General features: G+C 28.9%; 1 protein-coding gene across 1 annotated transcript; it reads right to left on the bottom strand.

Annotated features, from left to right (window-relative positions):
- Nucleotides 1-4,650: 4,650 nt before the first annotated feature.
- On the bottom strand, nucleotides 4,651-19,531 carry LOC112679913 (dynein heavy chain 8, axonemal). The gene is made up of 31 exons (XM_025549858.1): nucleotides 19,443-19,531; nucleotides 18,640-19,335; nucleotides 17,696-17,867; nucleotides 17,492-17,637; nucleotides 16,911-17,283; nucleotides 16,644-16,849; nucleotides 16,248-16,468; nucleotides 15,863-16,148; nucleotides 15,655-15,793; nucleotides 14,990-15,394; nucleotides 14,681-14,917; nucleotides 14,006-14,257; nucleotides 13,412-13,601; nucleotides 13,207-13,352; nucleotides 12,805-13,122; nucleotides 12,614-12,736; nucleotides 11,420-12,114; nucleotides 10,976-11,221; nucleotides 10,532-10,850; nucleotides 10,240-10,466; nucleotides 9,860-10,082; nucleotides 9,615-9,791; nucleotides 9,263-9,430; nucleotides 6,992-9,202; nucleotides 6,729-6,921; nucleotides 6,335-6,596; nucleotides 5,996-6,235; nucleotides 5,740-5,907; nucleotides 5,534-5,675; nucleotides 5,075-5,386; nucleotides 4,651-4,944 (listed from the first exon to the last, which is right to left on the bottom strand). The coding sequence occupies exons 1-31, from the start codon at nucleotides 19,514-19,516 to the stop codon at nucleotides 4,651-4,653; spliced, it is 9,861 nt and encodes a 3,286-aa protein (XP_025405643.1). The 5' UTR covers nucleotides 19,517-19,531.
- Nucleotides 19,532-24,325: the final 4,794 nt, after the last annotated feature.

Genomic DNA, 24,325 nt, shown 5'->3' with positions numbered 1-24,325 from the left:
TTTATAATACCATTAAGAATTGCAAATGCTAAATCTACTCCGGTCAAACTAAGAATTTCAACAAACTTAATAAATTCTTCATTAATTTGTATGTCATTCCCAGTTCCACTTAAGTACCTCATACATATTGTAAGTTGTTCGCATATAGAAATGTCAGTAGTTTCGCCGGCCAAGACTGAGAAACATTTTGATAAATTTATTTTTTCAACAATTTTTTTTGATAATATATCACCACATATATTAATGATTTCATTTTGAATCCTTGGGCTCAAATATTTATTGCGCGAATCTGATTCTAAAAATTACCTCATACATTCATTATTTTTAGCTTTATATTTTAATATTTCCCGAAAATTGCCCTCATTTTTAACAGATTCTGCTATATATTATAATAAAAATATATAAATTAACTAATAAAAACAAAATATTTTAATTTATATTATTTTTAACTTACTGCAAAAATTAATTGGGCCGAAATCTCTATGTCCACGCAGGACGATTTCTTGTTTGTCACACAAAATAATACAATCTACTATGAGAATAAGTCTTTTTCTATTAGCCATTATCTGTTTTAATCTGTAAAATAAATTAATTTGTATTATATTTATATACATATATTAAATTCCTATTATTTCAACTGATTTTAACGTATCATATAAAAATCATAATATAATTATTAGTATATTCTAGGTAGGTACTACTGGTTCTAGATATCTTAATAAGTTATTCATAATTTTTACCTATCATCATCCAAAGCATGCACAATTGATTTTTGCTTCTTTAAATAAATATCTAAAAAACATTCAGTTTTCATAACAGCAGATTTATGGTATTCCAACATTGAATGTTTATTAAAAACCTGTTAATATAATAAATACAATTAAAAAAAGTCGATAGTTGATTACATAGATATTATGTCAATGGTTAACTACCTAATTAATTAAAAATAAATAATTAATATGATATTGTAAATATCATTATTCTATTATAATTGTATCATAAAAATAATTATTCAAATTACTTCTTTAGCATTTTTCCAATTGTCAAATTTCTGTGATGAAAGAAAACCTAATTTTTGACTCCCTACACCACCATATTTCGCAAACACCACACAAAATTTACAAAATGCTCCTCCTTTTATTTCTGAGTATAATAACCAATTATATATGGTTAGCCAGTGATGTTGAAACTTTAATTTTTTTACTTTATTAGATTCAAGTATAGGAAATTAATAAGTTACAGGCGGAATCCATGCGTTTGTAAGAACCTAGCAAATTAACGATTAAAACCCAATAAAATATAGTGGACAATTAAAATTTTACTTGATGTTTTTCATTATCAGTTAAATTTCTATCCAATTTCACAAACATGCCGACGTCATTTTCTCGAGAAATAACAATATCCGATGAAGCTATGGGAATACCTAAAATGTTTAAAAATCATTAATAATTAGATACACATTTTTTGTACACATGCATTACTTGACTCAGCATTAAGTGTTGTTATAGCAGGAATGTGATTTTCATTCACATTCTGATCAATGCTTTTTTTCTTATTTGAATCAGATGAAAAATAATCATTTATTCTTTTCATTGTTTTTCGTTATTTAAACAAATTAAGTAATAATTAATATAACAGAAAAAACATAAAATAACCGTCAGAGTTTATTGTTTAGCGTCAGTGATATAACAGGCACAAAATACTAAATAGACTAAATATAATACTATGGATGATCATAATTATTATTGCTACGACGCCCCAATAACAGACAAATACAATGTAATCTAAATATAGTTGGGTTTGTTTTAAGCAATCACGAGTCGGTCGGCAATCTAAGATTAAACCATTTCTCAACAGTAACATCTATTTTATAATGCTACTATATTTCAATATACAAGTATAAATATAAAATATTTGATATTTTGTGTTTATACATTTATACATATGTATATGTATAATGAATGTTATATCGTCGTAATATTAATTTTAAATATTGGCTATTTTCGCAGTTTTAATAAAGGATCTTAAAAAATCAATGGGGGGGTTTGAACACCCAAACCCCCCCAATATGTATGCCACTGTGGTTGGGTAATGCCATGATTAGAACCGTTCTAGTATTATGATTTATAATACCCAATAGTAAGAACTATTTATAATTTATAATCCATGATATTGTATTTATATTTGTAATAACTAATAATTGATATTTTATAAAATTATATATATATTATAGTGACGGTCGGCAGGACGGAATGCAATTAGGCTACAAAATTATTTTAATCCTATTTTATGGAATTACCTAATGCGGGTCTAATTAAATAAAACTATATAGTGTCGTTGCGGTCGGTCTGCGTAGATTGTAGATACACCGAATTTTATTATTTACATACCTATAATATACCTATATATTTAAAAATTTATTATTTTCCGTTAATATCATAATTTCACAACAATTATTATGATATTATATAATATGTTTTATATGTCATTGCAGTTTAATATATCCAGACGTAAACTCGACATATTATATTATAAATAATTAAATAAATATAAAACTGTTTTTGAATTTTTAATAAATGTAATTATTATGGAAATATGATGGTAATAGTACTATAAGTTATAATCACGGGATTCGGGGTGCTAGCATTAAAATTCAGGGTGCTAAGCACCCTTAGCACCCCTGCGATTTGCGCCTATGTTCAACTGTTTATTATTTTTCTTGTGGTAAATTAATAAAAACAGTAATTTTTATAAGTGTTAATATACAAATGTTTAATTATTTAAAATACCTATCTCTCTCATCATTACATCTCAAGATAACAACGAACGTGCTACGTCGTTAAATAATTAATTTGGTACCGATCGTAGTGTCCTGCACAACGATCTCTACATCGGCTAGATCGATCTATCGATCGTTATAATCACGCATCCCTAGTAATGCTCTAAACATGCATTGTCTATAATAAATAAATTTTTAATTTCCCATTTATAATATTCATTTAAATCATGTACTCAAATAATTTATAATCGGAAACAAAAATTAATCCGTAACTTCTTGGATTTCAAATTCAAAATGCAACATTCCAGGACTTATTCTAAGGATTTTTACCTACTGCCCAAATATACTGAAAAGTTTGTTTTATGAAATTTAATTGGATTATAATACTTACCCTCTTCTCAAATAAATTGTATATTAATATTTGAGAATTTTGACTATCGAGTGGTAAAATATTAAAAAAATAAGAATTTTTTCCGTTATACGTTTTATTTCTGTGTATGGTTAGTATTAACTAACCGTTAGTATTACGGTTTGTGTTATTGGTTATATGAACTATACGGTCTGTAATATTGGTAATCGTTTGTAGTTTGTGATTTGTAATCTTTTGAAGTCTTGAGAACATACTTGAAAACAAATTAAAAATTGATGTTAAATGTTAAAAACAATTAAATCGTAACGCGTTCACCGATAATTACACGTACGCGTAAATTATTTAAAGTGACGACAGTGTTGTTTACACGTACATTTATTTAAGGATATTTTATTATGTAGAAGTTATTTTTTTCTGCATAAGAGCAAAAAATTAAATTTAGCATAGAGACGGAAAATTTTTAAATCCACCCCCGGCGGCAACATTAACACATAACATACGTCAAGACGTGACGAGTGCAATATTGTTGGATTATTATTTATTTTATTTTTTTTTATTATATTATAGATATGATCAAACTAATGATAAGTTAAGGAACAACGTATAAAATTCCCCTTCGAGAGTTCTTGATTTTCAAGCATTATGTACCCGTTTTCTTTTCTTTTCTTGTTGGTTTCTACAATTATTTTCTTCTTCTTCTAACGCTAGAGCAATAACTCCAAAATCATTGTTAGTAAAATTTTTTTACATTGTCTACACAACTTATGTAGGTAGTTAAAATATTAAAACAGACTGAAACATCTTTCAAACGTCAGTAGAAAAACGGATGAGCTACGGGCAAGTGTGGTGTCTATACGGACGAGCCGTGACACGGCCAAGTTACGGCCGACACACGAACCAGGTACGGTGTGATAAAATGTGTCTCGACCTTAACGCGAACACACTGTCGCTGATTACAAGTTACAAGTATAACACTGATAAAATAACGATGCTAATTATTTTAATTTTATTTATGTTGAATTTTTCAAACATTAAAGATTGACGATAAATTGTATTAAAATATTAATAGTTATTATATATTGGCCGAGTATTATCAATGTACAAACGTTGACACTATTTGGTTTCGTTAATATTGAATTTACTGAATAATATATTTTACTTACGGTTTTTTTACTATCATTAATTATTCCATACTTGTGTGCAATAGACCTGACATTACAATCTAACTACAGATATTTTTGAGGGATTTTATACGTACAATACTTGTCTGTTATGCACGACAAGCTAGTATAATTGTAATAATTATATTGTAAATAATATCATAAACTCAAATTGAAATGTACTTTAACTTGAACACAAAAAATACGGTTAATATTCATAAATATTAAACGTATATTATCAAAAACCGGCAACAAAATAAATATTAAAAAAAATATTTTTCGCATTCGAATAATTAAATTAACAGTTATTTTTAAGGAACTGTAGCCTGGCGAATTATTGATTATTTAATATCGCAAAGAAGAGCTACTCCCCTCAATATCCAGTGAGTTGGAGAAATGTCTTGCGGCGTGTTCAGCCGTAGTTCACACACGTACGTTAATCCGGTTCTCTTTGGTTTTTTATACACTGGACATCGATATCCAACAACGGCTCTATTTTTTAACAAATTTGTCGCGTATATGTGTACGACGGGCATTTCAGTGTACATGATCTTATGCAAGGATTCCTGGAGTTCTTGAGCTTTTCTGTCCCAACCCGCTCCTTCCAAAAACAGTCCGTACACATAGACCCCTTCCTGTATTGAAATCAAAATAAAATAAGAAATTCTTTCAAATCCGTAGGGTGAGGAAACACAAATACATTGTAGTGCATCTGAAATTTATGCTATCGCTGTATCGTAACATGAATTTAAGAAAAATATTTACCAATGGTGATTTTTTTATGTCAAATCTATTACAAGTCGTGACTTTGTTTTCGAGCAAAATGTTGTCCAGAGTCCAGCCTTCATGAGCCCTAGATATTTCCTGTTTCATTGCCGTCAAAAACCCTTGAGGATTGAAAAAACCGGTCATCCAAAACAGATTCGGCTTTTCATTAAATACCCACAAATATATCTGACTGTGGCGATTCAGCAATTCGTTGTACCAAAAACCTATTGTCGATGACGTCCATGAAATCTTTAACCAGTGCATCGGGATTCGACCGTCATATAAGTAATTCAAAGTCTCGGTCAAAACCTGTCAACGTATTGTGTCGTGCGAATATCATAATAAATTCATAACTTTACGATAGATTATTTCAATTATAAAATTAATAAAAAGACAAATTAAGATTAGGTTAAAGTAAATAAATACAATATATGTATTAACGCAATCGTTTATTACTTCATTCATTATGATAATTCCGTTAATCGCCAATAAAAGATCCTCTAGAGTACTTTTTACCAATTCAATAACTTTTTGAATACGATCGATTTCTTGGCCTAAGAATATATTCATTGGTTCTGTCGCACCCATCAACATCAATCTAAAACAAGTTAAAAAATAATGACTTGTAAGAAAATATAATTTTTTTTCCACTATTATAAAACCTTTCTTTGAGTTCAAACATATTAAAAAGAAGTGGTAGTTTATCTAATAGTTCAGTGGCCGTGTTATATACTATTTCTTCTCTTGTCACATCACTTCCACCACTAGACCCTTTCGGCTGGATTAATATTATTGTGTCAAACATTTCTTGGACCATATTTGTTTGATACCTAAGTATGAGTGTATAATAATTATGTATAAGTAATGTTTATACTTTATAGATGTTGAAAATTGTTTTAATTAACATTTCAAGCTTACGTAATATCAGTGTTTGGATGAAGTCCACACGATTGTGGTGGATCCTTGTGTGGCATTTCTTCGATCGCGGATAGATACTCTGATAATTGATCATAATTCAATACGTCGTACCCTTTATAAAAACAAAAGTTTTGGGAAAACAGGTTATCGGTAAACCAAAGTTCTGTAAAATTGTATAACAATCGTCGATCATAGTCATCGGTCACACGGCCACCGTAATGTACTTCGGCCAACATGTATCTATAAAACCGTTGTAATTATGATTTTTGTATTAATATATAAATGTATACTATTATAATATAACATAAAAATTACTATCTATAATATTTATTATCATACCTTAAGGCGATCCAGTCGAATGTGGAGTTAATGTTCATGTCATCAACCATCTTTTGTAAGTACAAAGACGAGGAGTACCAATCCGATGTATTAAACTCGTACGGTATGTTCCACCCGATGGGTCCAAACTTTCTGCGCTCTTGTACGACTGAATGCAAAAAAGAAATCGCATAAAGTATGGGTCTATACTGGGGTAGACTAGTATAATTCAACATGTCTTCTCCCATATTGTTATACGTTCTCTTTAACCCTGCTCTTAAACCTGAACAAAAAAAATGTTATGTTAGTGCATTAAGATAAGAATATAGTAGTTTAGAATATATAACGTGTATAATTGAATTAATAATTTATGTTGAAACTACATTTTAAGTTTAATTTTTAATTTTAGTTTTACCTTCTGGAGGTTCGTATGTATAATGAATAGATATTTGTAGAAGTGATATCGAGAATTTTGGATGAACTTCTGTAGTTATCCAAATTCTAAAATTATCTTGGTTACTCGTAGACACGTTTGTATTTATATATATGAACGTTTCTTGCATGAAGTCCAAACACAAATGACAATTTTGAAGTAATACCCATCCTCCCTAAAAGAACATTATTATTTTAATCTTTTGTTTTAAAAATTAACCTAATCACACGATGCTAGGTACTTACATTGTCCGCACAGTGTTTCATTAGCTTCTCGGCATGTATTTCTTGACCTTGACCCATTGATACAGAATGGAACGGAATTTCCATTTTTTTCGCAGTGTTCTCAATGAGAATACTAGGATCCGATCCCATGCTTAGAAAACAAATGAGTGGTGTAGTACTTTTTGATTCTATGTACATTTCTTCGATGTCAAACATCACAACTTCAACAAATTTCGGTCCCAGCGAATTTTCAACGTATTGGAAAGCTTGGTTCAACGTTCTGTCTGGACACCACGCCCTAATTATCAATAGCTTTTCGAATACACTGAGCATCTCTAATCCGTTGGGCATGATTTCTTTTTCTGGTTTACTTTTTTCGTACCATCTTTTCCACGCGTTACCATTTTTTTCTATAATATTCAAAATGTCCTCGAATTTTGAAAATTTTTGCAACATATTTAAATTCATCCAAGAAATATCAGTCAGCCAATCAAAAGGCTTGGGCCTGATGGAATCTATATCAATCGAAGCGCCACCTTTAATTATAAATTCAAACTGACTTCTCGTGATATTCCCCATGTTAAGGTCTACTTTTAAAGCCACGAGAATTGTAAAAAGTGTTTTGTGTACCTCGTATAAACCACGGCACTTATATTTAAATACGGCGTATGTTAAGTATTCAATGATGTATTTTATCCTACGGTCGAGTGAAATAGAAACGTTAGAGTTTGCTAATGACAAATCAAATTGTTCTAAAAACTGTTGTAATGAATTTTGGTACATAGGATTGACCATTGCCATTTCTACGATTAAAAAATATAGAACAGATCCTCGAGTGGCTATTGAACGATAATTTTCACGCATTACACTGATGGAAGCTTGTGTTTTTCCTGCAACTTCTAATTTTTTATTAACGTCCAAAGCCGTGTCTTTCGTTTTATTCAATGTGTACAGTACCGACTCGTCGTCAACCAAAGACCCTTTTACAGTTGTTAACTTAACTAGAAGATCATGTTCTAATTTTTGCATTTTGCGTTTTTGAGAAGTCACTTCTGCGATCAATTCTATACGCTCTTGTTCTAATTCTTTTTTCTCAGTTTCGATCACTCTACTCAATAATTGATCTTCTAAACCTTTCATAGTGACAGTAAAATCGATGACTGCACATCGAGCATAGAGCTCCGGTGGATACGATGGATTACCAAGTTTTGATGTTAGATACAGACGAAAATTATGACTTACGTCAATTTCTTTATCCCCTAACAGTACTTTCAAACTTTTGCCCAATTTATAATAGTTTTTTTCTAATACATTGTTTATGACTGGATCAACATCTTGTAATATATCTTGAATTAGTAATGGTTTGCCCAATGATATACAGTCTTCCAGATAATTTCTAAAGTATTTGTCGTCAAATGAAGTAATAACCATGTTATTTATTAATTCTTTATTTTTAATCCAAGTTATCCCTTGACTCTGTGGATCAATCATTATTGGGAACTTTGATGATTTTGTAACAATTATACCATTCTGAATTGATAGTTCGTCATTTGGCAGTCCCTGTAGATTCCATTCGCTAATTGTTGGTGGATCGGCCAATTTTTCAGTTATGTTTAAAACAGGCGAGTTCGGTATACTCTTCTTATTTAGTTCCTGATACCATGATTTTAGTATATTTGTTCTATATTCTTGATTAAAAGGTCCAGAATACGATAAAAACCCTGTCAGTATAACGATGTCTCCTAAAGAATATTTAATATCTAAATTAAATCCAGCCAATTGTTGTGTCCATCTCTTTCTTTCTTCTTCTAAGCCCTCAATAAGTGCAGTTGCTGATTCCATTTTATATTTGCATCTGTTAGCTTCAGTTTGAACTGATTGTTGAGCACTTAAAGCTACATGTAATTTTCGTTTCGCCTCTAATAATTCCTTATTCTTTTCATAAGCAATGGCCTCTGCATTTGCTAGCTGTTCTTTTGCATGACTATGTTTAGCTTCTTGTTGAGCAAGATTAGTTTTCAACGGGAGCACTTCTTTGTTAACTTTATAGAAATCGATCATAGCTATTGTCCAACTAAGAAGCCCAGCAACATTCCCACAAGCAGATTTGGCTTTTTCGAATGTGTAGTCTCTATAATTGAAGTATGGTTGCAATAAATCCATTGATTCTCCATTGATTTGATCTTTTGGAAAATGTTGAAGGTTATGTAAAAATTTAGTTTCAGATATTAGCTAAAACAAAATATTAGTATTAACAATTTCAATTTTAACATGATTTTGAGTTGAAAATACTTTTAAAGAATCGCTCCAAGATGGTTCTAAAAATAATTTATCAGAGTCTGGAATAACTTTCTGAATCTTCTTTTGAAAAAGTATGAGTACAGAATCCATTATCAATGTAATCAAGTATGGTGGCTTGCCTAATTTCCTTACTGTGGCTATGTCAGTTGCATTTATCGTCTAATAATTAAATATATATTATGTAATTTAAAAAAATCATTTAGTTTTTCATTATTTTAAAATTGATTTTGAATATTTGTATTTTTTACTTATATATTCATATAAACGAAGAAAAAATTTATTACAAAAAGTACAAAAATAAATTTTGTTATCGACTATAATTATGCATGATAATAAGGCATACCAACAAAGCAGCTTCTGCTGCGTCTAAAGCTGGTTGAGCTTTAGCAAGTTTCATTTCGGCAATTTTTTTTTCTTTTGAAATTATTTTTAGTAATTTCTCAGCTCGATCTTTTACAACAACGACCTCTGCTTTACTAATTTCTGCAGCTTTTACTACTATATTAACCTTGGTCGTTACCTGAAAACAAATGTATAATATATGTGTAAATAATCTAAATAAAAAAATAAAATATCGTTAATACATACTTCTGTACTAGCAGCTGTTGCAATAAGAATTTCTTTATCTTTTACTATCAATTCCTTTTTTAACCTTTCAACTTGTATTGATGCGTCTGCAAGTTTTTCTAATCCTAATATTCTTTGAATTTTCATTTCTTCGATATCTTGTTTATTTTCCATGTATAAATGTTTATAGCCATTTACAAACAAAAGGAATGATTTGGGTGTAACAAATATTTGTCGGCGAAACCTGATAGAAATCATACTTATATTTATAAATAAATATTTCAATGATCCCCTATTTAGCATTTTATTATATCATCTAATAATCTACAGCGTAATAAAACATAATTAACTTGATTTTAATTTTTTGCGTATCTATAGAAAGTTTATACTTAATGACATACCTTTGAAAATAACTTGTACAATCTTTTGCGACATTATCGTGTATTTCACCTAATAATTGTATGATTGAATTTTTCTCTTCTACTGTACTATCCATAGGAAAGTCATTTAGAAAATGACTGGAAACTGCTAGTAAAGCATCCGATGGCCACAATGTATACCAATCGATTATACAACCTGATATTATTCCAGGAAACTTTAACGAACGTAAACGGAAGCTCTCACCGATCTGTATTACAAATAAATTTAGCTATTTGTTTGTTTAGAATTTCAGTTATAACTAGAGATTATTACCGGTGAAAAGCATAAAACCAAATGCAGATTACTCATAGCTTGTTTAATGAAAAAATCATATAAGTTTTCCATTGTTGGATTTCCTTTAGGGTACTTCTTTTTGAAATTTGGTGTTAAATTGTTTAACATTTCTTCTAACTCATCCTTGGAGAATAAGCTTGCTACTTCTCCTGAACTTAATATGTTATTAATATACTCTAGAAATGCTTCTTCTTTGATATCATTGTCGGTAAAAACAAATGTAGTTTTTAAACCTTCCAAACCAGCACGTTTATAGAGTAATCTTATGTCGTCCAAAAAATTATTTATGCCGTAAGATCTATAAATTACACCATTAAAAATTAACATTTCTAAATTTGAAATGCATATCAAAACATTATCATTTTGGAATATGGTAAATAATAGATTATATTTAATTATATATATTTTAGTATGGATACCTACCTTGTTAGGAAAATTGAATGCTGAAAATAACCAGCAATGAATGACGCTAAAGTAGTAACTGATCTTCGGCCAGAACCTCCAACACCAACAAGCAAACCGTTCCCACGTGGTATTCTTAATATACGGGATATGATAGTGAGATGAATCATACAGTCTCTGAAGAAAACTAAATCCATTGAAGAACCATGTGTTGCCTCGTTCATTTGATACATGTACATTAACATTCTACTTTTTAATACTTCAAAACTAAAATATAAAATATTTATTGAAATAATTTAAAATTTAAACTTTACATTAATTTTTTGTACATGTAAATTATTCACTTTACGGTGATTTATTTCTTACGTTAGTTATATTTTAAAATTAAAATTTTTTCTCTTCAATATATAAAGCTTTAAAACTTTTATTGTATTTTGAATAAAAATATTTAAATTAAATTCATACTCATCGATATGTTCATATATTTTAGGATTTTCAGATATATAATCATCAGGCTCATCACCGGTTGCTTCGGTTACATCACGCATAAAATCTACAAACACATTTGTGCTCATATCATCCGGGAATAATTGAAATATTTCTGGTATCAGAAAATCTCCTGCGCTGATTTTGACAGTTTCTGTGAACCAATTTTTGTCCATAGTACTCGTAAGCTTATCGAGTATCACCCGCTGTATTTCATGACACCATAATTTTAATAAGGTAGCATTGTTTGGACACTCTTCTGTACATATCTGTAACATTCCTTCCCAAATTCGTGATAAATCTCTTAAGTTGAAAACGTAATGGAAATTAGCTGGAGTTGGTAATAATTTTTGTTTGGTCTTCTGCCACACAATTCGAGTTAATGTCACCAACGATGGAACAAGTGCAACTATCTCTTGGTTAAAACGTTCAATACAAAAATATCCACATCCTAAAGCACCGAATATTTTGTCCATGGACGAGTTTGATGGTAATGTACAGTTAAATATGCAGAACTGTCTCTTTAGTCTGGGCGGTATGTCGTTCCGACCACCTCCTGGATGAATCATGGCGCCGAGCATATTGATTCCAACAATATTAAAATAATCTCCTGGTTTTGTTAATGAATAGAAACCTTTATTTTCTAAAAGTTGACGCGTTATTTCGTTGGTAACCTAAGCCAGAAATATTTTTTTTAATTAAAATGATATAATGAAACATGTCTCATTTGTACTTTAATATTCACGTTATAATAATACCACATTAGTACATTAAAAATTAAAATAATTAGTAATTTGTTTAAATCAATACAGAGTTTTATTACTTGCATATATTTAAAAGTAGTGTAGAATTATTACATGAAATGAAAAAAAATTTGAATTTATTTAAAAAATGTGTAAGTCATTGAAAAAATAATTTCCACGTGGTTATAATTTGAACCAGGAAAGAAGAATTTCACCAAAATTAGATTCGTATAATATCTCAGGAAGGAATTTGAGGTTAATTCTTTATCAAAATCAGTCATAATTTACAATTAATAATTACCACATCTCATACAATTAAATACACTTTTAAGTTACAATAAATAATTATAAATAATGACATTAGTATTAAGTCACTATTACTATAAGTTAATAATTGAATTAATTTACAAATATAGTGTAAAATATTTACTTGATCTCCCCAGTCATTAATTATAGGCATATTTATATCGTCGATGAATATTGTCATTTTGCGATTACCCGGAGCACCATAAGTGGTACTGAATCGTTTCTCTACATAACTTTCAATAGTATTCTAAGGATTTACCATAATTACCATTAGTATAGATAAAATAACCATACAAACTATATTGTTTATCTCACCTGAAACATATTCGGAGTAGTAGCTGAGGAAAAATTAAAAATTTTACTCATTCTCGCTTCCTGATCAAAATCTTGCATGTAACTTTTAATCATCACCGTTTTTGCAGTACCTTGTTCTCCGATTAATAGAACATTTTTTTCTTGGCTTGCAATCAACGATATCAGAAATATGGTACGAACGTTGTCCAAATTTGACACCAATATATCACCGTACACAGGTATATAGTCATTGGGGTAAATGTATTCGTCTATAACTGTTCCCCAATGTTGCCATTCACCATTTGATGAAATGGTAAACTCATAAATCGATTCACCCTCCTAAAAAAAAAAAAAAAAAAATAAATAAATAAATAAATCATATTCATAATCATTTTAAAATAAATAAACTATTTATTATATTACTTTTAGTTTAGGTACATCAACTTTTCCTTTTAGGTCTGTTCTAATGAAATATTCGAGTAATTGTCTATCAGATGATTCTAAAACAGCTGCAACACTCCACATTATTGCAAAAGTATAACAACATGACAATATTTTTTCTGACAAATCTAGAGAAATAATGTTTATTTTATTATTTTTGTTTGTGTTACAACTGGTTTATATTGACATAAAGTTTCAGGAAACATGTTTAAAAGTCCATCCAGAATATCACACGTTTGATGAATATAATGAGCATCCAACAAATTCATTTTGGGATTCAGGCTAGATTGTAGCACTTTCAACAGTTCGTCGTAAGTATTATTAAATACATTTTGAAAGTATTTGAATACGTAATCAGGTTTGCTTTTACTCCATCCCTGAAATACAACAAATTATTCATGGAAACCATTTTGTTCGATTCGAGCACAATGAGCCAACAACTCAGCATGTAGAACAACATACATTTCGTTAGTAAAAAATATATTTAATATGAAAACACACTGTGTTTAATAGTAATTAATAATTATTATAACTAGTACACTTACATAAAATGATGAGTAACGAATTAATCAATTTTAAGAAGTTATTCAATAATTGAATTATTCGATAGGTGACACGAGTTGTATTACGTACGATTTAATTAATGATATATATATATATATATATTCAATATTAAAATCTATACGATATTTTAGAGCATTGTATTTAATACAGAACTCTTGTTTATACTTAATTCCAGCCAAATAATGTTGGTTATAAAAAAAAAAAAAATATCATTTACTTCAAATATCGTTTTCCATGGTAATACGGTAGATGAGAAAAATGTCATTCCCATTCTAGATATCGTAGCCGGGGAAGCATTGTCGACATTATCTGGTTCAAAACAAAGCTTGGCATTTGCAGCCATTACGATTCTATCGCCGTTTGCTAATGTAAGCGTTTTATTGTCATCCAAAACAGAATTCAAATTTTCAATCCACACTGCATCGACAGGCCCATCCAATACAATCCAACAATATTCGTTTGACTTAAACTGGGATCATATCAAATCGTTTACACATAAAACAGTAATATTATATCCAATAACAGTGGCGTGCGCAAGAATTTGGAATGGGGGGGGGGGGTGTTGTCATAAATAAAAATGCATTATTCTCGATCTTTATTCTTTATTATTATATAAAAAAAATGCAATCAAAGCGGAAATTCATCCTTCTGGTTTTTACATTAAATTCATAATTTTTTTTTTTTCTGTAGATAATGGAATGTATCGAAGTATGTTCATTACGCCAATCAATTTAACCGTGACTGTCCCGCCGTATTTCTTAAATACGTTTTTAAACGTTTAAGACTAAAAAAAAATTGCCTATACGAGATATACCTTCCATCATCCCCCCCTGCGCACACCACTGCCCAATAATATACTAAATTAACGGTAATTCCAAATAAAGTAAAATACTTTTAATGTTCTTCTCCACAACGTTGAAAATATACCGTCTGTCCAATCATTAGTGGCTACATCAAGCCTTCCAAACATCTGTGATGCTGTTATGGCTTTAGGATTCATCCGAAGCTCAAAATGCGACATACCCGTTTTGGTTAAAGCTGATAAAAGACAATGGATAGCAGTGGTTTTACCTGATCCAGTTGGTCCTAATATCATTAACCCATGACGTACTAATGATGTTTCATAAACCTATAAACACGAATATGTATAATGGATATTTCTTAAACTAACCAAGTCACTAATATATAAACACAAATGTACTTGAACGATTTTCAGATTCCAGGTAGGATTATTAATCAATGAAAGCTCAGTGCACGATCTCTTTATGGCCAATTGTAATTCTTTATAAGATGATGAAGTTGATCTCATACCAACAAATAAATCCTCGATTAATGATAAAAATATCGTTTCGTCTTGATCGACCAACTTTGAAACATTCATTCCCTTTAAAACTCTCATAAGTATGGTTTCTTCCGATTCATTTGGGTTACTTCTTCTTTGTGTACCAAGTGTTCGTAAAACGGCCAATATATTTCGTAGACCAAAATCGTAATGCACCTGTTTACTTAATTGCTCTTCACACAGTTGATATAATATAAAAAATTTTTTAGATAATATTATATTATTTTTAAATCCACATGCTGCTAATTTTACTCGTATTATTATCTGAAAATTATTATGCCACAAGTTAATATTCCATGTATATTGAAGTAAATCAAAGATTCGAACTCAATGTTATTGATTTTATGTGTTAGGCTTAAATGCACTTATTTCATATCAACTACTTACGATAGATTATAAATATCCCATTAAAAAATTAATTAAAAATTGACATCAATCAAAACTCTGGACACTCAATCTTATAATACATTTGGTATATATTTATTGCGAGTAATAATCTTAAAAGGCAATATAATATTATTTACCAAACGGTCGGGAACCATCATAGCAACACTTCTAAAAAGTACTTTCAGGTTTTCTGGTAGTTCTTGACGACCTGCATAACCAGGATTCATCGTCAGAAATATGGCAAACTCTGAGTTCATAGGGACTTTGTCTCCGTCACTAATGAATGAGAAAAAACAAAATACAATCTCAATCTTATATACCATTAAATATACTCATATAACTCACCTGAAAGTGAATACTTCTCTTCTATATTTACGAGCACTAAACACTATATATATCTGCTGAGCAGCTACTGAAAGCACGGGTAATTCAATGCGGTTAAACTCATCAAAACAACCCCATGTCCCTGAATGCACCAAGCCTTTGAAAATCCGGCCTAACCCTCGGTAATCCATTTGATCAGAACAATTGAACACTACCACATATTTTCCTAGAGACTTTCCCATGTCTTTTGTTGTTTCGGTTTTTCCAGTACCCGCTGGTCCGGCAGGCGCTCCACCCATATTCATTCCTGTGGAGCAACCCAATGTATTTAATGATTATTCCTTCAATTTTAGACCATAGATTCGATGGTATATTATTGTGACGATCGTTGTTGAGGATTACATACCAACAGCCTGGGCCAAAGTAATGTAACAGCGATCGGTCAGTGGTGTGATTACAAGCCTATCCGAACAGCCTAAGAATTCGTTCTGGTATACGAAAAGTACATCGGTTATGTACACTTCGACCTGGTCTAACTCTTCGTTAAAATAAAAACGTTCTTGTTTTAACCATTCGAAATCCGATAAGCTTGTAATTTTCATACGATACAGAACTTCGAAAATATCTCTAATACAATAGATACAATTTAATATAAATATATTTTAATTCGTAGGTAATTATTATCATTCCAAAAAGATTTAGTATTTAAAATCCCTAGGTGTAATAAACAACTCATTAACCGATTACTTTTAATTAGTAAATTATTTTAGATATCCTACATGTAAATTTAACCAATTCGAACCTTTGGTGAACGTGTATAGTAATCAAAGATTCGTATTTTAGTCGTTCCATTTTTGTCAAATTCTTGGTAGTACAATCAATGAGCATATTGAGGATTTTAATAAAATGATTATTAGTGTCTCTCATGATTTTTTTCACGATGGTTGAATTTTTAATTGCATTTTCCGTGTGACTTGTCCATAACATTTGTATACCAACCAGGCCCATCTATAGCAATTATTTAAATATAGTATCATATTTAATATTAACAGTAAAGAATATTATATACTTGTGAAGGAAATTGATTGATCATTGTCAGAACCGAAAATGTTGGATCTTTTACAATATAGCTTTCTACATTCGCTATAATTTGATTTACGGTGTATTTGGTTTCTTTAAGTAGAACATTAAGCCAATTTTCTACTCCTCCTACGCATAACACATGATTTTCTAATACTATTCCTTCACCTTCTTTGGATACAATCTCTAACGATTTGTCATATTCGGTCCGACTAAATATTAATTTGGCAGTGTTATCAAAAAGACTCAAAAGATGAGGTTGGATAGCATGAGAATTCGAAGCTTGGCCGAGGATTTCCAAAAGTACTGGATCCGATATGAAGTAAAATCTTGAAAATATATATCTTTTTTTGTCCAAATATCTAACAAATGAATTTTTATATGTATATTAATAATATTTGATGTATTTTATGTATTTAAATAACTCTTATAATGGTATTTCACGAAAATAATAATAATGTATAATATTAATTTACAACCGTGAAATAATATATTGTGCACCATTAATACAATCTATAATATTTGTAAAATACTGTATGTAATATAATATTTTAATTTATTTCGTAATACCCTGCTAATGATTTTTGACATAACTCCAACTGTTCGTACATGTATGGTAAAAATATTTCCATTGTTCCATCATCAGTACAAATTTCAATTATATTTTCGACAAATCGAGCTTTATTCATTATTTGGACCCATAATTTATCGACAGCCTAATTATTAATAATGTAAGTTCATTAAAATTATTATTTATGTAACTAAATACTTTACCGTAAAACGTTTAGTTTCAAGGGGAAGTTGCTTAGAAATATCCCCTCCCACAAAAACAGCTTCTAAATACATCCAAAGGTTTTGTACAAGTATCCAATTTTCTAAAACTTGGCTAGTTACGGAGAATTTTTTTACCCAGTCCATTATTTCCGATTTAAACGCAATATTATATCTACAATATTTCAATATTCAATTAAAATCTCTTAATATTAAAAACTAATTAAATTTTTGTTTTTGCAATATTCATTATGTCAATAAATATTTATGTTAAAAATATTTTAAACAGGGCTCGTAAGTTTGCATATCAATCTTGCAAAATTGTATTTAATGCCAGATGACATAGAAATCCATTTCAAGGTACCACGGTTAAATATGTGAAATCCTTTTTTGCATGTTTCTGCAAATATTGCATGTTTTTGTATATTTAGCATATTTATACATATTTCTATTTTATTGGTCATATTATACAACATTCTATTAGAATCTATCAAAAATCTAAATGGAAAATATATATACAATTAAAAATAGAAATTGTATTATCTTTTCTTTCCTTATCTTCTTGATACTCGTACATTTAATGAATACGTTTACATTTGTTTCAAAAGTTTCAGATTTAAAATGAATTACTGTATTAAATAGTATTTAAAATCTATTTTTTTTAATTGTGACATAAAAAATAAAATATGTTTTTAAAAAAAATGAATGGATAATTCATGTTATTTCAAAAATTATTTATGATTTTTTTAAGTAAGCATTTTTTAAGTGCATAATTTTAGATATTTAGTGCATAAAATGCATATTTTTTAACTTATAGCATATTTCAAAGCATATTTTGCCAACTTTAGTGCATTAATACATGCTTATTTAGGCATTTTTTAGAGCATGAACTTACGAACCCTGATTATAAACATAAAATATAAGATTTTATTCAACCAATGCGTTACCTATTGGATGCTAAAGAACTCATTATCATTTGACTGTCTTCCAACATATTAACAACTTCTGCTAACTCCTGTCCTTTTACAAGTAATAGTCCTCTATTTTTAAATGTACTCAATTCTACTTTAATAGTGGACCAATCCATTATTATTTGTCTCAATTTCGCTTCAATATCTATTTCTTTGATCGCCGTTTGGCATATGTCTTCTATTTCATCTTTGTTCTCCAATAAAGGGGCTGTCATAATATTCTTCAGCGTAAAATCACTTTCACTGACATTCAATTCTGTATTAGTTACTTTTTCTAACATTTTCCAATGCCTCTCTTTTAGTCCGTTTTTAGACATCATTTCTATTAATATAATTTTTCCAGTCCACTCATCGATTTTATCTTTTAATTCATTAAATGCTGGCCATGATCTTAAACTTTTAGGAAGTCTACGACATTTATTGGCATAATCTACTAAGGTATCAATTATTTCATTTATTTTTAAACGATTCCATGGTATCTTCAACCAGATCTCAATGGAATAGTTCATTGTACTAAATAGGCCGTATAGTTTTTTTAGCAAGTTGAAAACTCGTCTAATTTCATCCATAGAAGGATATATAGTCACTGGTGTTTTGAATAAACGTTCGCCATCTTGGTAACGTTCCACTAACGAAACTAATTCTTCAAAACGGTCTTGAAATAGAAAAACCCTAAATATAAAAATAATTATATGAAAACAAACATCTTAATATGCCAACTAAAAAAATGTGTAAATAATATTTATAATATAATAATTATTGTAAAACAATTTTAATACCTTTCACTGGCCTCCGAAGGCAATAAATCCTCGACCATAGGACCTTTTTCGTAAAACTGTTTTTCATAAACCATTATATCTAATTTTAATTGTTCAATGCCCTCGATTAATTCTATTCTCAGTGAACCATAAATATCTAACAATCTTTGGGGTACTTCATATCTCTAAAATATAACATATTAATAGTAATTTATCGCGGTAATGATATTTTCTCCTAATATCACTTTAATATTGAGTTTTTTATATTGGTCGGTGAGAAGATTCAGTTTCCTTTCATCTTCAGGTAGGATCGAAACTTTATTTTCAATTAATAAGTCGTACACGTTTAAAGTATCTTCTATATCATTGTCTAAATCTGTCAGATTGATTTCGATTTCATCTAAACAAAGTATAACTCTTCTAGCATCGACTAAATCATTGATTGGTAATGCAAGTATATCATATTTTTCAGCCGTATAAGTATAAAGGTATTTCAGTTTAGATGATTCTAACAAAGCATTGGTGAATAAAATTTGCCATTTATTTATTTCGTTATTTATAGATTTTTTGAAATCGTCTAAGAAAAAATAAATAAATTCAAACGAAAAAAATATTAAACATTAAAAATTAAAAATATTAAAAAAAATTTAAAGCCAAAATTATAATTATTACCAAAGTTAATTTCAAGTAGTCCAATTACTATAGTTGAAAGTTCATCATCAATATCTTTGGCTATTGAGTTCATATTATCAAATTCAAGACGAATATCAGCCAGTTTCATTTTTTTTCCCAATCGCTCATTTATTTTTAAAATTTTTTTAGAATCTTTGATTAATAAATTTTTAAATTTAGATTTGTATTTCTGGGTAATAATGTATTATTTTATATGTATGCTGTTTTAATAAGGTAATGGTAATAATTAAATAACAAATAATTACGGCTAAAATAAGTCTGATTTCTGTTTTTAATGGTTTAGCTGAATATTGTAGATCTTTTACAGTGCTACGCACAGATTTTGATTTGATTATATTTTTATCATAGTAATAATTGTAGTCCTACATACCACAATTCATTAATAAATAATAATTAAACATCACGCATGTCTAATTGAAAAATAATTTAATATTTTTCATTACTGTTATATGATTGAAACCCCAACGGGTTAATGTTGTTGTCGCGTTTAAAATAAATTTAATTATATTCGTTATAATCTTGTTGATATTTTTCCATGACGGTTCAATTTCTATGTTCAAGTTTTTCACGACCAACCGGGTTTTAATTATTGGTGGCAAATTGAGCTGTTTTTTACTATATTTTAAAATAATATTGCATCATATTATAGTTCATCATTTCTAATTGATTAAAGAAATTAGTTAAATAAAAACACACTCGTAATAGAAAATTTGTTGCGACAATAAAACAAATGTGCTCCTTGTCGCATCGATCAGGGCATTCGTGAACATATAGTTATAGTACCGAAAAACAGCCATACACCACTCGTCAACCTGTTCACTTGTCGGGTGAATGGCTGAAGAAATTGTTTCTATATATGTGCAAAACACATGATTATAGAAATATGATATAATTTCTAACTAAAGTACATAGCAATTCAAATAAACCCACCTTTATGCGTGATTTCTACGTCGGTATCCCTGACATTTTCTAAAGCTTTTGCGATATTGAAAAAGTCATACAGCTTATTATTATCTTTGACTGAGTATTTATCCTTTATTCTATAAAGAATAAGTTGAATTATATACTGAAATAAATTTTCTAAGTCTAAAGATTTTTTTTTTATTATTTTCATTGTTTCTTTTATATGTGTTTCGTTGAGTGTTAAAAATTCTTGAGGAGTCATTGTTTTGTTTGGTAATTTAATTAATATGCATTTGTTTATGTACTGAATTTCTTGTCGTAATATTTCATCCATATCAACTATCTAAAATTATATTTTTACATACATTAAACAAATATAATCTGTTGGTAATTTAGATAAAACATGAAGGTATTTATCATACTGTTTTTATAAATCCTTCAGAGTAATCAAAACTTTTGGTTATTCCCAATAATATTTCCATTGCCCCAGTCGATGACCATTTCGTAACATTTAAAATTGGAATCAGTGCTCTATCCATTTTCATAATTTCCAAATTAATCAAATCACAATATATGTCTGGTACCATTTGTCTTTTGATACAGATCAATAATTAGGTTTTTGAATGTTTGCACGAAAACAAACTTTGCTTACCTTATTCGATCGTATCGCAACACGATTGATTCAGAGTACATATATCTTTTATACATCATTTCTTTACGTTGTAACTTAAACTGCAGTCTATGTGGTATGGGAAGATATTTATACATCATGATTTGAGCGATATCGATTTGTTCAATAATAAATATTGAAAAGTTGCTTTTATATTTCCTGGTGATTGGATCTCTAATCAGTAATGGACCACTCTTAGAGCTGTTGTTCTATAAGAATTTGTTTTGAAAATCAACACACCAAGTTAAAGCTAGTACTCACCTTATCAATGATCTGCTGATACCACATTGAATTTAACGCTAGCTCGTGATTTCTGAGATCATTACATAAAGAATTGTATGAATTTAAATCCATCGACTGTAATATCGGGTAATTTCTCTAAAAATTAAACGTGATCAATAAGTGTATAGAAAATCATCTAAATACAAATTTGAAAGGATTAAATATTGAGTTAAAGAAGTTTTTGTAATGAAATCATTCACAATAAAAAGAAGTATTAAAAATATTTATATGTCAATACATTATTGTGCTCGTAAGTCATATAATCTTAATAATAATAATATAATCTAATCTAATATAATATAATCTTATATTGAAAACTAAAACATTGAAAAAATTTAAGAAAATAATACATCAAATATTTAAGTAATTATTTTGAAATTCAAATTAAAGTATCTAAAATTACTATGGAACAATATAGAACATGTTAGATAATCATCTGTTATCTCACTTTTTAAATACCGTCTAAATTTTCGTTTTTACATTCACAAGTAATTTTTTTTTATAATTTTACCTTAAAATATTTCATCGGCGTTTCAATTTTTTCATGTATCATTGATATCCACATTATTTGACCACAAATTATGGGTAAATTGTATGAGATTGGTACTTTATTTTTATAATCCGAGTATATTTTTTTATAGTCTAAAATAAATTTAAATATAAATGTACATCAAATTTGTACCAAAAAACATAATCAAGATTTCAGCTATTGAAAACATAATTTACAAGTGTTCAGATCTTTCGATGTTTTAATGTACAACTTTTCCAAATCCAAACCAGTCAAACTTAATTGTTCGCACTTCTTTAGTAGTTCAATTTTATATTCAAAATCAGGTGCCTCATCAATCACTGTCTTAAGGTGCATTTTCAAACGAATTCTATACTGCTTAATATAGATGTCAAACATTGCACTATCTTTATCAAAAGCTTGATCATCAGTTATTTTTAAAATATTTTTCCTTTTTTCAGTGAATGTCAAAAAAATATTTTTAAGTTCTGCATGAAACTCATAAATCCCTGGGACGGTTGACATTTTTAGTCGTCTATAGGTATAATATGTCTCTATAATGTTCTTCAACTACAAAATAAAATTACACATTTTAGTTACCTATTTATGTAAATTGTATTATACAAGCGTTCAATACGTCATGTGCAAAAATTAAATAAAATCGTTGTTGATTACATAATGCATGGTTTAGTAACTGATTAAGTGATAACATAAGTTAAATAACAAGGGATTTATGATCCAATCATTTTTTTATAGAACTGTTTAAATACTAAAACTGATGGTACACAAGCGATCATAATAAAATGGTGGAATAGAATTTGTTCATCAACAAATTTAGTAACAATTGCATCAAAAATTTTACAATGTCCACCTATCACTGCTTCGACAGAGAGATCTTTTTTAACTTACGGACTAGCGTATACAGAGCATACTAAGAGGATATATGAATAACAGAAAGAGCTTCTAAATTAGTGTATATGTTACCGGCAAAGTGTTGAATCTGGCATCCTATAGAATGCCAAAAATGAACAAGAAAAGTATAAAATAATATAATGACTATATTATATACTATACTATATGATATAATGACTAGGTATTCTATAGAATACCAAACCTCAAGCAGGCAATGTATATAATTGACATGTAATTATATTTTAGTGAGTATATTTATATTTTACACACATTTATATGTTCGAAAATCATATTTAATATATTACAGATAAGTTGCTTATCATGCCATTTTGTGATGGATTTAATTAAATCCAAGTTTCAATTCAGTGTTTGATTTCTTGTTAAACAAAGATGTCTGAACGATTTCATACCGAATTTAATAAAACCAGAAAAAGTTCTAAAAATACTGTTTTTCTGTCAAATGAGAAATACGATGAAGTATTACATGAAGTTTCTCTACTTAAAAATGGTCAGAAAAAAAAGAAAACAACACGCGATTATTGGATGCTTCAAAGGTATTTATCTATTTTTACCAAATTATTAGCCATATATTACAATTTTATTGGCAATTTATACATTTTCTTATTTTCTTTATTTTTGGTTTTTATAGGATACGATATTTTAGTTACACAGCAAAATAGGAAATTAATTTTTCCTGAAAGTGGAGAAGGCAAAGTATTATTTTACGTTAATAAGGGCGAACTATGTGAAATTCTAAAAGCTAGATAGTACATAATTCTATTGGTCATGGTGGCCGTGACAGAATGATTTCTGAACCTTCTTTAAAATATAAAAATATAACTCGGAGTGATATAGAAGTTTTCTTTCAATTATGCGAACCGTGACAACAGAAACAGAAAGGCATAAAAAAGAAGAGTAGTAGTCAAACCTATTATT

This window comes from Sipha flava, unplaced genomic scaffold (assembly GCF_003268045.1).
Source record: "Sipha flava isolate LNK unplaced genomic scaffold, YSA_version1 170_pilon_pilon, whole genome shotgun sequence".
NCBI lineage: Eukaryota > Metazoa > Arthropoda > Insecta > Hemiptera > Aphididae > Sipha > Sipha flava.
The sequence above is the reverse complement of the archived record's forward strand: the minus strand, read 5'-3'. Positions and strand labels throughout refer to the sequence as shown.